The sequence below is a fragment of the Drosophila hydei genome, unplaced genomic scaffold (genome assembly GCF_003285905.1).
Source record: "Drosophila hydei strain 15085-1641.00,03,60 unplaced genomic scaffold, DhydRS2 tig00000060-arrow-pilon, whole genome shotgun sequence".
Classification (NCBI taxonomy): domain Eukaryota; kingdom Metazoa; phylum Arthropoda; class Insecta; order Diptera; family Drosophilidae; genus Drosophila; species Drosophila hydei.
In genome coordinates this window covers 2,482,595-2,500,928 of record NW_022045656.1, presented here as the reverse complement: position 1 = coordinate 2,500,928, position 18,334 = coordinate 2,482,595, and the positions used below count along the sequence as shown (strand labels likewise).

At 38.8% G+C, this 18,334-nt stretch overlaps 3 protein-coding genes across 5 annotated transcripts in view; 1 reads left to right on the top strand and 2 right to left on the bottom strand.

The window, feature by feature from the left end:
• The window catches only part of LOC111592113 (myosin light chain kinase, smooth muscle), a 28,195-nt gene extending 25,949 nt beyond the window's left edge, over positions 1 to 2,246 (top strand). Inside the window, exon 9 of the mRNA XM_030226116.1 lies at positions 970 to 2,246. Coding sequence (XP_030081976.1) covers positions 970 to 2,144 — 1,175 coding nt within the window. The 3' untranslated portion in view covers positions 2,145 to 2,246. The remainder of the gene's footprint in view (positions 1 to 969) is intronic.
• Positions 2,247 to 4,089: 1,843 nt separating this feature from the next.
• LOC111592130 lies at positions 4,090 to 7,804 on the bottom strand. 3 transcript variants are annotated; one of them, XM_023304166.2, is made up of 4 exons: positions 7,182 to 7,804; positions 6,745 to 7,112; positions 6,225 to 6,670; positions 4,091 to 4,855 (listed from the first exon to the last, which is right to left on the bottom strand). In XM_023304166.2, the coding sequence occupies exons 2-4, from the start codon at positions 6,903 to 6,905 to the stop codon at positions 4,710 to 4,712; spliced, it is 753 nt and encodes a 250-aa protein (XP_023159934.2). In that variant the 5' UTR covers positions 6,906 to 7,112; positions 7,182 to 7,804; the 3' UTR covers positions 4,091 to 4,709. The 3 variants fall into 3 exon arrangements, with proteins under 3 accessions (XP_023159935.2, XP_023159934.2, XP_030081998.1); XM_023304167.2 differs by having other exon boundaries at positions 4,090 to 4,855; positions 6,225 to 6,658; positions 6,745 to 7,804; XM_030226138.1 differs by having other exon boundaries at positions 6,745 to 7,804.
• Positions 7,805 to 13,066: 5,262 nt separating this feature from the next.
• LOC111592181 (serine-threonine kinase receptor-associated protein) lies at positions 13,067 to 14,588 on the bottom strand. The gene has a single exon (XM_023304247.2). The coding sequence runs from the start codon at positions 14,423 to 14,425 to the stop codon at positions 13,376 to 13,378; it is 1,050 nt and encodes a 349-aa protein (XP_023160015.2). The 5' UTR covers positions 14,426 to 14,588; the 3' UTR covers positions 13,067 to 13,375.
• Positions 14,589 to 18,334: the final 3,746 nt, after the last annotated feature.

Sequence of the window (18,334 nt, the reverse complement as noted above, 5' to 3'; positions counted from 1 at the left end):
AAATTATCGATCAAATGCTGCCAAATTCAAAAGTTCAAGTCAAAATCTCATTTCATTCAACGGGTTATTGTTCATCAAACATGATGCTTATCTGTGTTGCGTTCCGTAACTATAAGAAATTATTATAAAAGTTCTTAACTAATTTTGAAATATTTTTTAATATTGGATTCTTAAAGCTTTTAATATTTCATCAATTTTGAATGATTTTTTGAATATATGTAAAATTTTTGAAAGAAAACTCAATATATATAAAAATTTTATATTATTTTTATGTCCTAACTGAGAAAAACAGTTTATTAAAAGGTGTAATTAACTCCTAATTGAAAAGTGTAATTAATCATTAAGTAATTAATAAATAGTCTCAATTATTTTTTTAACTATCACAAAAAATGATTGAAGTAAAATCTTGTTTTTGTTATATAACTTATAAATTACTTCAGTAATACTTAATACACTTAATTTAATTTAAAATCTTTAAGAAAAATTAAATTTTTTAATTAAGAAATGTTCAATATTGTCAAGTTCAAAATCCATCATTTCTAAATATTTACAGCTCTGTTTAAAAATTAAAATAAAAATAGAACTACAACAAACATATTTAAAATATTTCTAAAATTTAAAAATATATTTCGAAACTCTTATAGATACAAATTTTAATAATATCTTATACTGATAAGGGAACATAGCACACAGATAAAGAAGCTCATTACTTCAAGTTAAATCCTTGCGCACAGTATGTTGTCTATCAGGGTTAGCTGTTACGATCCATTATTAACTTCTCTGTTAACCAATTGGCTGTCTGTCTCATAAGCATGTTCTAATTTTCTGTCTATACGTATATCTTTATATTTGTTTCGGATATCCCAATTTTGATAATTCGTCTAAACCTAACCCCCAAAATAATCCAATTTATATGTAGAACTTTTCTTTGCCCAACTGCTCTAGACTAAAATCCTTTTGCTTTTACAGTTTGTTCGCCCTCGCCATGCGAGTCGATTGCGACGCTGACGGACGATGAGCAGGAGGCTGGGGCGGCCTTTGAGGAGGAGACAGAGCGCAGCGGTGACAGTCCCCATTCGGTAGCTACCACGCCCATTAATGAATCCCGCGAGAAGCTGTTCCCAGTAGCGGGAGCAGCGGGCACTTCTGGTTGTGCCACGCCCACGCCACAGCATCTGTTCAATGAGAACTTCGATGAGTTCTCCGGCAGCGAAAGCAGCGCACAGCAGCGGCGCAGCATGAAGAGCTATCTGCATACATTCGATAGAAGAAACTCGGACACGACCTATTTGCTGGGAAGGCGCAGTTCCGGGGAGCGCGTCAATCTGGCAGATGAAATACGCAAGCTGTCGGATCATCTGCTCATGCTGGCCGAGATCAACACCAAGCTGGGTGATAGCAACAATAACGCGAGTTCCACGGAGAGCAGCATCACCCAGGAAGGCAACAAAGTGAAGAGCAGCACACGCAGCACCCGCGTAACATCGCTTGGTCCGCTGCACAGCTCCAGCTCCAGCAGCCAGACACAAGTGCGTTCTACTGATGGTCAGCAGAAGATTAGCTCGTTGTCGGTGCGGTTACAGCAGTCCATCGAGGAGACGCCAAAGCTGAGCAATGGCAATAGTGACAATAGCTGGTCCAAGTCGCAGCTGCGCAGCCAGTCTACAGTGAGCACTATGAGTACGGCCAACGCTAAGAGCCATGTGCAAAAGAGCAGTACAAGCACCAGCAGCTCCAAATTCAGTTCCAGCATCAGCACAAGCAACAGCTTCAATGCCAGCTCAAGCAATCATGCCTTCACGGAGTCGGCAAGCAGTCGACGCGCCAAATTTCGCATTAACCAAATGAGTCGCGATGTGCCCATCGGCTTGCCGGATACTCATCAGACTGTGAATCTGGAGGAGGCAGCCAACACGACGAAGGATTGCTTGCTGCATCTGCTGGAGAAGTACAATGAGACGAAGATCCGCAATCCCGTGGGCAGGCATCAGAGCATCAGCGTCGACTGGCATATTAGCGATAATCTCGAATACCGATCCATGAGCTCCATCAACGCCTTCTTCCAGCGACACAGCCACAGCAGCGGCGGACAGAATGTCAAGCACATACAGGCCCAGCTGGAGGAGAAGGCAACGGGGAAGTAGTCGACAGCCGGTACCATCTGAATACTGTATATAATCCTATTCATGTACTGTATACGCAACAAAAACTCAAAAATCAATTGCACCTAACTAATGAGGAAAAAACAAAAAGTAAAATAAAAATAAAAACTTAGTTAATCGCAGTTAAAGTTAGTCAATTTCTATGTTCGCAAATGAATCAAATTGTTTATGTATTTGTCGTAAGTGCTAAATGATATTAATTTATTGAAAATAAAACTGAAATGGAAAACGTAAAGAAAACAAGTGAAATTTTTTCTATATTGGCCAACTGCAAGTAAAAGACAAGTAGTGTGGGAGTGCCCGACTTGGATATACTCTGCATCCTGCGCAGAACAGCAAAGTTGCTATTTCTATCATTCGATGCATCTTTTCTAGACACACACACCTAAGCACGAGTCAAATGACAAGGTGTTCAAATAATAAGATATAAATTTAATCCGTTGAAATGCAGAAAATTCTTTTATTAAGATAGAGAAAATATTACCTCAATTTAAATACAATTTTGAAAACATTCTGTGCATGTTACCATTGAATAAGCCAATCGATAAAGTTGGTCGATCAATGTAAAATATATTTTTTTAAACCGATGTTAAATCGGTTCAGTTCAGGTGCAGTTAAGATATAATACCAAGAGTTGGCCTAAAACGTGTTTGGAGTAATATAAATACAGAGGTGACATCTTCAGCCCGACTCAACCAACCACTAACAACTAATATATAATTTCAATTAATCAATTTTTATTTTGTGTTTGAATCGTTTTTCAAAATATATGAAAAACTGTGTTACACAGCAATGAGCCGACTAAGACTCGAATAGCTGAAAACCAATATGTTTTTATCATTCCGACATCGTGTATATCAATGATCTCTAGAGAAAATATATATGCGTTTTATATAAGATTTATCAAAGCGACAATTTTATTAATAGAGCAACACACGCGATTCATTGGCAATACTAGTAATTTCAAAATCTTAAAAACTATTGAATTTCGATATCCCAAGATGGGGGACTGTGCCAAATGAATATATCAATGCTTGAAAAAAAGAACCAGTTTACATACAGCACGGCAAAACTTCTTTGTAGCTCCTAAGAACTTATAATAATTCAATAAAAATTAAGCTACTACAAAAAGAAAAACAAATTTTATTGAAAAAAAAAAACAAAAGAACTTAAAGAAATTAGAGTACAAATTATACATAATATTGAATAAACAAAGAGGTGTCTACAAAAGAAAACAATAACATATAATAATGAAAACTTCTACACATAATATTGGATTGTGTTGTTTTTGTTTTCTTGTTTTATTGAAGTATGAGTTGGATTATAAACACAATATGCATTAGGTATAAATACTTTGGATTTTTTCTATAGGCTAGACTTATGAAATAGGCTGATCAGTGTAAATGTTATTCAGTAATATAGGCTCTGCCTAGTTATATAATAGTTGATATATATAAATATATATATGTATGTACACATATATAAATATATATATTATTTATAGTATTTGTACAATATAGTTAAGCAAAATCTCTTTCATCATTTGCCAAACAATTTGGCAACGGATAGAAATGAATTTTAAATAAAGTTTACAGTTCAGTAAAGGCAAATTCATGAAGTTTTGCAAATAGTAAATAAATAATCTGCAAAAGCTCACAAATTAGCAAAGGAAATAAACTTAGTTCATAAATTGTTACACTGGTCGAATTTAAGGACTTTGTTCACAGCCACAAAAACAAAGACAATTATAATTATAAATTAAATAATAATTATAATTGTAAGTTTTAGTGATTTTGTTTTAGTAAAAAAGAACAAAAATCAACATAACTCTGCATTCAACTAAATTTTGATGTATAAACAAAAAAAATGCTTACAAAGAATTTTCGGAAAGCAGAACTACATCAAGTTTTGAATTGCAAATTTTACAAGGAACTCTCAAGTTGCTGGTAAAATTTAAAAGATATAATTTACAATTTAGTGTAGTTAGTAGCTTATATAATTCAAAGTTAAGGATGGTATTCAAAATGTATTTTTCATTAAAGATGTCTCAAGGGTTTCCGACTCCTTCTAAATTTTGGTTTACGTTATTTCGAATTCTTTTTGTTGTTGTAGTAGTGTTTGTTGTTGTTGTTGTTGTTGTTAAGAACTAATCACTTAGTTTATGGCATTTCTCACTAGAGAAATCTAATAAGTTTCATATAGCTCGATACTACTTAGCTAATGCTTAGTAACTATTTTGTTCTAGTACTAGTACTGGTTGTAGTAACTGGCATATAAACTAGTTAAACTATATGTTAATATTCGCAACTTTCGCCCTTGCACTGCACAAAAATGAGTAGTTAATTTTGTATGTGTAAAAAAATGCAATGTGAAAACTACTTAAAATATACGCCATAGAAATGTATTGGTGTGTTTTAGGTTTTGTGTGTTTGTTTGTAAAAAAATACGTATGTTGCCCTTTGCAGTGTAGTAAAAAATTAAAATTAAAATTACAAATTGCAAATTGAGTGTTTTCTGTTTGCCCGCTGTGCAGCCGCTGTTGATGATTTAGTTGTGACGCGTGCGCTTAAGCGAGCATCCAGAGGAGCTGGCGCTCATGTTGCTGCTACTGCTGCCGGAGCAGAAGCGCAAACGTTTGGCGGGTGAGATTTTCTTGGGCGCCTGTGCCAGTCGCTTGCGCTCCTTCATAAATTCTAAAACAAAGAAAGAAAGAGCACACTTTTAGTAATCAAATAAAATACAAATAGAGGTAAGGATCAGAGTCAGCTGGCATTTGCTACCCTTAGCGAGTGAATGAGTCATGACATTTGTTGTCTGATGCTTAATAGCAGCAGCAGGCGCCGCCTGTTTTTGCACATTTTGATTTTTCAGAATTGTGGCACGTGGCTGGGGCTGGCCAGGGGTTGATGGCCACAACAAGGGTAGCTGAATGAAATGAAATGAATGAATGCAGAATGAAAGCGAGAGGCGCGCTCAGGTAGTCAGCGCTGCATCGATCTTGCTGCATAGCTGCATAAATTACACGCCCAACTGCCAAGTGGGCAAGATTCTAGGCTTCGCTGCACAAAAGTACAGCCATGCCCATGAGGCTAGATACATGCGGGCTGTCCAGCACAGACACTTCTTTATTTTTCGTTTTTTTTATGTTAATAACTGTGCCAAGTGCCACTAAAAAAGAGAGACAGAAATTTTAATACAAAAGCAATCAGCGGCAGTTGATAAGCGCCGCGCTTTGATGGCGGCACATTGTGTGCGGCTCCCCCTCTCTCACTCGTTCACTCTCTCGCTCTCTGCCGCTTCTTGTGGCTGTCTCTAATGAGGTCAACTCGAGGCAGAGCCGCGCACATCTGTTAACATTTACAGCAACCCGCATGCAATGATCACGTTTGAAAATCAACCCCCGCGACGCAGGCGCAGTCGCAGTCGTAGGGATGTTGCGTGCATTGACTCTAAGCAAAAGGCAGAGCCAGGGGGATAGGGATATGAGGATATAGTTGGGGGAATCAGTGCTGGAAACCAGCTGCAGCCGATCGCTCTGCTATAGCCTAACCCCTTCACTCAATCACATAAAACAAAACTAATTATATACCTTAAAGCCGCGTTGGGCAGAGCCTGTTATTACGGCTTTCATTTTTGGGGATTGCAGAACAACGCCTACGCGGGACTCAATAAATAGGCTGCGTCCATGGGAAACAATTAATGAAGCAAGGTTGGAATACGGTATGGATATGATATAGGCCATGTGAGAGAAGTTTATACTTTCTGGTGTACAACAAATAAAGATTACGCTTATGTTTGTAGACATTTAAGGAAATTTTGCATACGATCCCATTACAGTGGGTTTATCGTGTGACCACTGTACGCAGCTTGTTCGGTTGGGTTCCCCTTTATTGAACTCGCCCACTAAATAGTTCAATAAGCGAACATCGAGCGTTATGGGAAATGAATTTGTAACGGACAAAAAATGGGAAGTTCAAATGCAATCAGGCAGAACAATGGGAAGCTAGGGTGGGAGCGCTAGGGTAGCAGGAACAATAGGGCAAAGCAGGAAACGGAACTCACCTGTGATTTTAAGCTGTCGCTTGCGTTGCTGCGCGGGGGAGCTGCAGGTTGCACTAGTGGAGGAAGAGGAGCAGACGGAGGCGGTCAACGCGGCTGCAGAGGTGGACGCCACCACATTGCTGCTGCTGTTGAACGTCAGCGAGTCATCCTGCGAGTCGTACTCGGTATCAGTGTTCGAGTCCAGCGAGGAATTCGCCAAATTCTCACGATCGGCACGTTCATCCAACAACGCATCCATATCACTGGCCGGGCCAGCGGCAATGGGACGTACATGGGCGGCACGGGTGAGTGTGTACATCTGTGGTGCAAAAGTCGATTCTTGCGTACTGACGCGTTCCCAATTATAGGTGCCATTTGTGGACAGCGGGCGATCTGCGCGAAAATCAAAGCACCACTTCTGTGAGGCGCGCTCCTGTCGAATTTCCAGCTCAGCGCTAAAGAAGTTGCTAAAGATATTTTATATTTTTATTAACAATTATATATATTTAACTACATTCTATTTACTATATATTCGACTTACGTTTTGTTTTCTATTAGCGGTGTCTGCTCTGTACCAAACAGATTGCGTTTGATACGATCCAATTGACGGATGCAGGGTGAATTGCGACTGACGGCTGGGCTGGCCATCATCGTGCAGAACTCGCTTCGAATTGCTGGATGGAGCGTACGTGCGCTGACCATGTTGTTATTGTCTTTGTTGTTGCACTTTTGTTTGCGTGGTTTATTTGATTTATTCTTTATTTTTATTCGTTCTTTCGTTTTTTCTTGTATCGTGTGTTTTGGGACAGCTTTTTCTGCCTACTTGTTTTTGCGAATTTGCGACTTAGCGAACTGTCAAAGTTTTGGCGCCAAAAAGTATTATTTTTTGTGCCTGCCTGTACGTCGTTGCTGCTCAACGCAAAAAGAGGGGAGAGCTCACTAATACACTCCCATGAAATTACACGTACACACACTTACATGCGATACGAGTCTCCACAAATCGTCTTCATATGTGTGAGCATGAGCGTAATTGTATGCTTGTATTCGTCGTTTTGCGTCTTTTTTAGAGACTCATTAAAAAAGTGAAATTCGTATTTGTTGCTTTTTTGTATATTTGTTTAGAAATATGATATAAACAAATGCGTTGGGTATTGCTTTTTTGTTGCACTTGCAAATGTCGATTATCGTTCTTCTGTTCTTATTGGTCACGTAAAAACACGCCACTCACTCAAGCCACAGAGAAAACTGACGAGTCGAGTTGAGTTAAACTTGAGACTTGCGAAATACACGTTTAACTTGTTTGCACTTTATGTTCGGTGTTCTTATTTGCTTTACAACATAAGTTGTAATATCTTAGATATATTTTGTAATTCGCGTTCCAATTTTTTTATTTTTGTGATTGTGTCGTTAGTTTGCGCAATGCGAATGCGCTCTTCGACTAAACTCAACGAGCAGTATATTTCAACTGAACGTCGGCAAACAGCTAAAAATGATATTTATACGCTGTCATCTTTGCACTCAGAGAGCGCACATATTACGCTCTTGTTTACTCGCAGAGAGCAAGTTTTTGTTCACAGAGTCGGAGAGCGCACGAGATATTGTGAGCGTAAGAACAACCACAAAACAAAACGTCAAACAACCACCGCAGCGTTGCCATACCAACCCTCGAATTCAAAATGATCAAAGCAGCATAGAGTGTTCATACAGTTGTGTTTTCTTATTGCTCTAAAGACATCGAAGCATATACATTTTAGTATGAGTTTTGTAATATTAGATAATTAGACAGATTGAAAAACTTGTAATAACAAATTTATTTCACGTTAACCCAATGACTGTGCAATATTTATATGACATTTGAGGTTAATTGATTCAAAATGCAAAATTATTGAATTACTTATACAACAATTTATCGATAAGAACATTCCTTATTCGGCTTACTGAAAAATCTCTGCGCTTCGTTGTTGCTGCCCGCGTTGGAGCTGTACTTTTGGCTTGAATACGAAGAGTAGATGAAAATGCTTTGGCTTCGGTTTGTTTAACCTGAAACTGGATTTGTGCGTGTGTGTGTGTGCGTGTGTGTATATTTGTTGCCATGTCAGAGTCGGACAAATTGGATTTAGGGCGGCCGCGCAGACAGTTTCCAACCGTTTTACAACAGTTTCACTTTCCAATTGTAACTCGGGGGCCTTGGACCTCTCAAATGTGGGGCAATCTATAAAAGTGCATTAGAACATGCGAAACAGAGTGTAAAGATAATTTACCGTTGCGTTTAACATACAGCCGTTACTTAGAGAGCGTATTTAAAAATGATTTCAACAAAAAATGTTTATAAAAATTTCCCAAGCTTTTTGCCATTCGAGTGCAAAATCGTAAAAAATTAAATTACATTGCCAGGGCAATAAAATACGATTTATATTGTTTGCACAAATGCAATTAAAGTGCACAAAAAACGAAAAAAATAATAGAAAAAGTCAACCCGGTTCATAGCTAAAGACATCATTTGCTTTGTACCCGGAGAAGAAAAACTCTTGTTTTATTTCTATTTTTGTGCTCAAAAGTGGAAAAGGAAAAGCCGAGCCTCGAGTGCAATCACCCCAAAAAAGGCAGCAAAGGAAACCGATCTATAGATCGATTAGGCAGCCAAGTCTCGATTTTGACTCGACCCTCTAGCCAGACATACCACAGAGCTCTATGTTTATGGGACACACCCTCCTAAAACCGAAGAAAAAACAAAAAAAAAAAAAAGGAATATAAGAACGTAAATTTACACACTTTTTAACAAATTTGAAAAAATTCTGCCGGCGTTGAATTGCAGTCATGCCTGAAACATAAACAAGTCACGATCTTAAAGGGGGGAGGCCTATGGTTGGCGAGAGTTCGTGATCCTTTTAAGTAATTTCCTCGAGTTGACGATATCTTAACAGGATGCACTGAAAATGTATATGGGTTGCATTTTGCTGTGTAAACACACGGAAAAGAAGGCGTCGAATTGTGCAGGAATAATGAAAGAGGTAACTGAACACAATTTGGGGTGTCCTTCAAGTGGTGCTCATAATCCTTTATAAGGGCAGCTCATCAAAGGATTGCCCAACTTTGGAACGTGCGGGTACTTAGATGCGTATTTGTTTTTCGTGGAAAAGTGGGACTTTAATGCTGGCTATCTGAATAAACAAGAACATTTCAGCAATATTTGTTGACTGATCTACAAATTTGAAAGCAATTCTTAGGAAAATTAGAAATGCATATATATATATAAAATTTAGATAAATGTATGTCATCATTCGTTTATGTTGATCTATGAGTTTAATTACGGATAGATCTATAGAACATGCTGACAATATTTTATAGTTTTATTTGTGCTTTTCCTAGGCCTCTCAATATCTAAAAAATATTTTAAATATAAGTATGAAATAGAAAAATTGTTAATGAAATAGTTATATTTTTATATTTCTAAATAAAAGATATATTTGTATATAATCGAATCGTTATATTAAAATATTATACGATATTTTGACAGTATTTGAACGTTAATATCTTTGATCCACGATTGATACCATTGAAATTATTGAATAATAATTCCTTACACTCACATATCACTAATCCAAAACGCTGTCAATATTTGATCGTTGTTTGACTTAATCAAACATTTTTTCAGTCTGCCAGATCTGTACTTGAGAGTTAAACAAATAATGGAGCAATTTATAGAGAAGTTTATATGTTAAGTTATAAGAGCAGTATTTGAACATTGACTCTCTTTAATCTAGACTTCCCTACAGTATTATGGTCTCTTTTGGACTGATAAGCGCCCAAGACTGTCTCTATTATTCTCTGCCTCGATAAGAGTCCCGAGTTGAAGGTCGCCATTGTCAGCCTAATGTAATATTATCTCATTTGGTAAAACCTCAATGGACACTGCATAAAATATACGTTACACTCATTTCGAATGCAGCACGCCTTATCGCGCCGACCGGAACATAAAATCAACAGACACCCCCGAGCCCTGAACCCAAGATAGAATACTGAAAAAACTTGACTTAGCATACGATATGCCACGTGTTCCTAGCGGGCGGGCGGCCGGTTGGTCGGGTTGGTCGAGTTTTTCCTGCCCACCTAGCGTGACAGTCGAAGTAACGTTCCAAATTGCCATAAGATGAATTTCGTTATATGTCTGCTCATACATATGTATATATAGCATTCTGTTCCGTAAGGAAATTGCCATAAAATTGTTTAGCGCACGAACTGTGACCGCAAAGCTCAATTCTGAACTGAGATACTCTAGGGCAGGTGCGTTATGGTTAAGGATATTTATACTACTCGTTTTTAAGGGCTTGTCTCGATAGGTTTCACATCAAGTTGCGGAAGTGATCTCGATAGGGTCTAATAAAGTTGAGCAGCCCATGGGAAAATTGTAATTTCTTCTATAAGTGAACTGCAATTGAGTTGGTAAATGAGTTATTTTTAAGTGGTAAAAGAATTGTATGATATTGGGAACTATGAGAAATGTAGAAGAGTTGGAGTTACGACAGAGTATTGAGCTGCAATGTATACCATATATATTACTAAAGTAACTGAACTGTTCTGTTTGTCAAAGATAAAATTACATTGAGTTCATCAGCAAAAACTAACAATTGCTTCCTGGATTTTAAATATCTATCAATGACAAATTTCGTCTACTGTTAGAATAAATTGAGTGTTAAATAATACTTGAATAATCATGTTGAAAAACTAGTTTGATCTTATTGGTATTATGGGGAGTTTTAAGTCTTTGTGCTTATTATAATTAGTCACATACCATGGAGCACATGTGATCATTCTGAGCGTCTTGTTCTGGTATCGCTCATAATTTCGATATTAGAATTACTAGCAAAAAGATACATGAATAGGCTACATAACCATGATAATGCTCTAGCACTAAGACTACTGGACAACTCAAGCAACCATAAGCGACTTAAAAGATTTCATGTCCGCAAGTAGGTAAATATATGGAATGATCTCATTGGAGCCCAAGCCATCCGGTTATGTAGTATTATTGTAAAAAAAAAGTTTATTGTTTACTATAAGAAAGAAAAAAAAACAGCAAAAATTAAAAAAAAAATTAGTAAAATGCATTTTCTTTTATTTAAATTAATTTCTTGATAGACTTATATAATATTTTGTTTGTCTATAGCTATTCTTCAGGTCGTCCAGTATATTTTGGCTTGTTAGACATTGCATCATTATACTCTTATGGCATCTTTACGGTCGCTCAGTGTTTCGTTCCCTAATAAGTGATAGATCTCACAGCGCAGTCCTTCAGTGTTAAGCCAAGTTAATCAATTTGTATTCCAAGTTCAGGGCAGACTTCACCAAATATTCAAAGATCTACATTTGTCAGTTCAAGCAACATCAGATCGTGTCCCTAAAACTCTGTACACTCCCTGCATATCAAATGCTCCCTCTACTTTCAGTCGTGTGACTTCTATCAGCTTATAATCTCGATCGTTGAGATATCTTCCCTGCTAAATGACCAATCATTAATATAAAAACAAATCAGAAATGTTCGTGACATTTATAAATGACTTGTGGCTTATTTTGGATTTGAGACCTTTGGACAAATTGCTGCGGTCAGTGCTGGAGTTGTGTTTGACAGTAAAGATCAGCTAAAATGAATGGACTGATGAGCCATATTGATGACTTTTTTCAAATGCAATGCAAATATGAAATTCTAAACATTGGACATATGCAAATATTTGTACTGGCTACCGTTGAGCCTGAAATCCTTTTCTGGGCTACTGTGCTACTTGTGCCAGTCTGCAATAACAATCATCATCAATCAAGGCGCACACTTGTGCCGGAGATAAAAACCTTGTTGCAGGACCGTTTCGAAATGACAACTCATTTCTTTTTATTGGAACAACCTACTAGATAAACACAGCAGAAAGAGACGGAGTGCGAGAGACTGGGAAGGTCCTCACTGGAGTGTTTTTCCTGGTAAACGCGTGGAAACTAAGCGCAGCATGATTGCAGCAGCAGGGGTTCATTTGTATGTGTTCGTGTGGAAAACTTGTTTTATCAGCAGAAGAAAATTTATACATACATTTATGGAAATGCATTTGCAGCAAAGACAAACAAACATACGAAGTCAAGCGACAAAATCTTTTAAGGTAACTTAGGTCAGCATTTCGTTGTTTGCCCCACCAAAAAGTTGAGCCTGTATCCGTGTGTCTATGCTTGAATGTATCTTTATATGTTTTGTATCTCTGTTTGCCTAGTCTATCAGTCGTGCATTGGCTGTAGACAGACTCTCGCCCTGCACCTACCCCAAAGTGAAACTACGTACTTCGTTTGGATGCATAATAAAACGATTCCAATGCCCAGAGGGCCACGTTTTGTTGACTGCCACGACTGTATAAATAATAATAAAATGCATTTATGACTCTGATTTGGTGAGAAACGGCATAAAAAACACCAAACACTGAACGCTTTGGAGCATTGAGCGACGTCTTCTTGGGTTTTTCCTAAAATCCTTTCAGGAAACCTTTTACTCAGCCAAATGCGCAACGAAAACAGGTTGAGCAGTCGAAATAAGAAATAATAGGTGAGGCTGTTGCAGGCGGGTATGCTCGACTGTGAGATATCTAGTTTTGTTAGATTTGATTAATCTCATTTTTTTAAATATTTTGGAATTTTTATTTTCGAATAATTGAACACTGAAAGGATACCAAGATATATTAAGATATATATCAATCTGACTAATTTGACCGTCATTTCAATTTTCCTCTATGCTGAAATTATATCTATTTCTCTCATTGTGAAGTCAGTCCTTATGCTTCATAAAATTTGAAGACTTCAGAACGAGGCATACCCACTTTTAAAAAGAGCACGTGGTATAGAAAAGGAGAAGACAATGAAATGTTAGGTAGTTAGAGTCGCGGCTCAGACAGACGTGGCAGGCTTGTGGGTACAGACTGGCACAGGTAGATAGATTGGGGGCAGTCAATCACAACAACGCCGCGCGGTCGCAGACAAATTTATTAGAGGGACCAGAGCGTGACCCTTTTTCGTTTATTATTATTGGAACCAAACTTAAGAAGCTGATGAAAATAAACGCAGAGGAACGCAAAACACGTGTGCAACTACAGTTGATATCCAGTTTTCGGGATTGTTTTTCTGGTTTTAGAGTTGATTTTTTCTCAGTTCTGATCGCCCCCGGATTCGGACTTGGCCTCGTCGTCGACGTCGATGTCGGCCTCGTCGTCTTCGTCATCGTATTCGTTGTTCTGAACAGTTCGGGTATCCCATAATGCGTATTTCTTGCCCACTGTTTGCTGCCACAAGCGAAGGCCGCCGTCGGCCGCGGATGAGGCGTAGACCTCGCCATCGGGACTGTACTTGATGCAGTGCATGTGACGTTCGTGGGCATTGAAGGTCTCCAGGATTTCGCCTGTGGCATAGTCGCACTTGTAGATGCAGCGATTACTGCCGGCACAGACATACGTTTTCTTCTCCGGATGCAGCGAGACGCCGATCAGACGGACGGGCAGCTTGCGATGCTGCAGCACCTCGAACCGATCCACATCGATGAAGACGATGCTGTGGCCATAGGCAATGGTCACGGTGCGTCCGTCCGCACACAGCTCCACCGACTTGGCATGATGAGGCAGGGCTATAGAGTGCGCCTGCCTGCCACTCATCCGATCCCACAGTCGTATGGAGCGATCGTGCGAGGAGGAGAGCAGCGCGCGATTGTCTCGGCAGAAGAGCACATCCCGCATACCACGTGTCTGGCCCTCAAATGAGATGGGCAAATCCGGTCGCTCCAGTGTGTAGAGATACAGTACCTTGTCGGTGCGATGGCCCGTCTTTCGATCCAGGCAACCCACAGCCAGGTACTCAGACTTGGCTCCCAGCGCCACGCAACGCACAGGCGAGTTTAACATGATCTTTGTCAGCTGCTTGCCGTCGACTGCATTCCATATCCGCGCCGTGCAATCCTCACTGCCCGTGGCCAGTCGAGTGGCATCCGCATTGATATCCACACTCAGAACTGGCTCGCCGTCCTTCTCGAAGGTGCCCACCCAGTCGCCGGTGTCGCCGTGCCGCAACATCACCTGCCCGTCCTGGCTGGCCGAGGCCAAGTAGTAGCCCGAGTTGCACACCTTGCTGTACGCCAGTTGCACTACGTCCCCCTTGTGACCCACGCAGTCCACGGGCAGCTGTACGTTCGAGACTGTCGTTGCCATTTCGAAGTTCGGAAATATTACGCTTTTTCTAGGATATTGATTTAGTACGACTTTCAATACGTGTAGAAAATTTGTACTAATATTTTGAGCGATATATATTAGAAAAAATCATATGAAGCCTATGCTTGCAAATACATGGCTAGCTGTTGTGCTGTGAATAACTTAAAACTGACTAAAGTGTATGCCACTAGATAGGGTAAGGGCTCAAGTTTGAGGCATCATTGAGACCCTATGTTGCAGCTTACTTAGAGAGTTCTTTTGATCAAGCATTCATTTTGATTAGAAATTGAAACACATGAAGCAGATTCAAATTTTATCTGACTTATAAATCAAAATTCAGGACTGGCAAAGCAAAAGGCCTGAGGTAGAGCTGCTAAGAATATTTTAAGAGATTTCAGTAAGCCTTAATCTGTGCTTGGAAAAATCTAATATAAGATCTGAGACAATATTTTATTCATATAACTTAAACAAGTAGAGAAAGATTTTAATCGAGCTATAAAAAGATTTTCTGATTTATTATTTATTATTATATTTATTTATTAATTATTATATATTATATTTTTTATATTTATTATATTTTTTATATTTATTACAATTACAATTTCTGTAATAAATATTTTCATCTCACAAATATTTTCATTATCAATTAAAAGGATCCACCCTAGCTCTACCTTAATATTAGTTTTAGAATTTCTTCTACTCTCGCTAATTTCCATTGCTTTCGCACATCAATTACTTTCTAAGGCGGTGGCTTGTGCAAGTTTGTAAGAGTCCTGCAGGCAACTAGTTGTTCTATACATATTAGCCGAGTGTGAAGCAGACAAGATAATTAGCATATCGAATGAGTTAAGAAACTACTTGAACTCGTTGCTTGTAGTTGCAAGCTGAGTGCATTATGTGCCAAAAATTGTTGGGGAAATCCGTTTAATTTCCTTAAATATTTTTTAGCATGACAAAGGATAAGCGAGGACAAAATCCAAGTCAATTTGCGGTCGTGTTTTTGTTAGTCTTGCGGTTGGCAACGGCAAGAAACGGGACGTCGTAGCAGGTAGCATTCAGTTATTGCGAAAGGTGACAGCCAGGGGCATTGTCTCTGTTTGTTTTGTGTGTGTGTGTATGTGTGTGCACAGGTGTCATCAGCCTGACACACAGAGTGAAATCCTCTTGGCGTAAACCACTTAAAGGCAGCACACGCGCTTCCCAAATTTCTCACATGTCGCCGCCTGCGGGACTCGAACGCCTTCGTCCTCTGCTTTTGTTGGCCGCCTAATGAAAGCAAAACGTTCTGAAATATGAATTGAATCTTCTTGAGTGCATTTAATATACATTACGCTTTTGTACTCCCACTGCCGCGGCGCCTTCAACTTTACCTTGTTAATATCCTGCTGCCAGCGTCGTTTGGCTTCCTGCTACCAGCCAGCCAGCCAGCCAGCCAGCCAGTTTGCGAGTAGTTTGAATTCAGCTGCTGGCCAAAAAAGAATATATATAAATTATACAGATATATATGTATGTGTGCTGTATAATATCCGCCGAAACGTTTAACTCGGATTAACAAGTGATGACTGATACGACGACGACGCAACTTTGGTAGCTCTGCTGAAAGACGCATCCTTGACGCTGTGAGCTTTTTATTAAATTAAAAGAGCTGTACCCAAGTGGGCGGGTAGGCTGCATAATAAGCACACAGGCAGCCGGAGCTCTTAGCTGACGCCTGCTTCGATATGCTTAGCTGGTAACTGCGAGCTGACAGGTTCTGTTAGCTCAAGATTATGTGTCGATTGTGCTGAGGCTGTTGAGTTTGAGTTACGCGAGAGCTGAGAGTTAAAAGCTAAGCAAGAAGTCACAGCTGCCAAAGGACGAACCGATATTCGCTTTAATTGGATATATATATGTTATTATAATAGAAAATTTGGAAGGCAGCAGAGACTTGCTTGCTTATATTATATATATCATAATCAGTATATATATCATTAAATATAGAATGTAGTAGTAGTAGTAGTGGCAGCTGATGCTGACATAACAAGATTGATATAGCAGCATCCTATGACAAGATATCTAACATTGTCGGCAAGAGAAGACAGCATAAGAATTACAAATTGATGGACCTTTCACTTCATTCCACTTTTTAATGCATTTCTATAACTTTATAAACGTAAAGAATTTCTGATCTTTAGCAGAGTTATACAAGTTAGCACTAAGACGAAAGACTTTATAGACTTTGCTTTTCTTATGTATTCAGAGTCTATAATATATCTTCTTTAGACTACACATTTCCTGAAAAGTCTCACATGCTGCGTTCCGTTCATCATCTCAATTTAGAGACGTCTTTATGGAACTCTACTGACCCACAATTCCAAGTTTTGCTGCTATAGCCCGCAGGCAATGCCACAAAACAGACCCAGAAACAGTTCCAAAATGTAAGGCATCATCGAGAGCCGTTAAGAAGCATCGCTTATAGAAAAAGCATTAATAATAATTAGTACAAATTTAAAACTCGACAAGGAACCACTACTTCAAAAGGAAGCAGCAAGTCATGTCATTAATTATAGTTATTTTACTGTTTTTATTGAAATCGAAAGTTGGAATTGGGGCGTAGTCTAAAAAGTGCTTGAAGCGGAAGCGCTGCTTCATTTGTCAGTCCGTCAGTGCGGAAATGAAGAAACAACCTCATCATGGCGATGAGTATGTATGAGGGCTGGGCGTGGAAGCTGAAAAATTGGCTAACGTCAGCGGAAGTCCGACGAAAATTTTAGCGCTCGCCATCAAAATATTTACAGTGCCTCATAAAGTTGCGCACTTTATGACAACTCAGCGGCAGCATCTGTATATATATATATATATATATATATATGTGATGCTTTGCTTTCGCTAATAATTGCATATAATTTTTATAGAACAACGAGAAATCAGCAAGGGGTAAGACGGCAGCAGGAGTGGCACACCCATTGATAATATGCCTGGAAAGTAGCAAACGATGCATCAATCTCAGCATTTGCCCAGCGTCTTCCCAGTCCCTTTCATTTTTGGCTCTGCGAATGTGTCAAGACAAATCAATAAACTTCTAATTTTATTACGGTGTGAGCAGCAGCTTCATCTATAGCAACGTTACAGATACCGATCTGTCAATTTCTATTGTCAATTTGACAATTGATATCTCACACATCATTTGGCTCGAGTGCGCACAATGAGATTGTTTATGTCGTCCAATAGTTTGGGGGTAGCTCTCGCGAACGTTTTACCTCCAATCGATGCGAAATATTGCAATCGAGGGTGCTCCGACCTAGCCAGGTATCAACTTTCTTACCTTTCTCCTAGCGCTCCGAGGGTTGTGCTAAGCTGTGTACACATATTGCGGTTTTTTCTTTATTTTTTTCGGGCTAAAATCTGCAGAAATTGGCATCATTTCTGCTGGCATTTTGTCCACTTAACGCATTTCTGGTCAGAGTTCAAATATGGGTCCATTGATCCTACATTGACTAATGACATTTGGTTTGCATAATCCGCATATTTGCGTCTTGTGGGTCAGCGCACTTTGTGCTGGTCGAGTATGTGGCTTATGGCTGGAAAGTGAAAGGTGAAAGACACATTTTGGTCATGGTTTAATGGTCAGGCAGTTGATGAGTCTGAGGGCGAGGAAGATTGTCATTCAACTACAATTGTCAAGGTTTGTTTTTAAAAGCCAATTTCTTTTCTAAGGACACTGAACAGTTGACTCTCTGCACATCAAGTCAAACACAGACTGCTTAAATTTAATGAAATAAAACTTTATAATAAATAAAACTTTACAATAAATAAAACTATTATAAATAAAACTTTATAATATATATTTAATAAATAAAACTTTATAATAAATAAAACTACAAAAAATAAAACTTTATCATAAACAACTTTTTCAAGACATGAATCAAA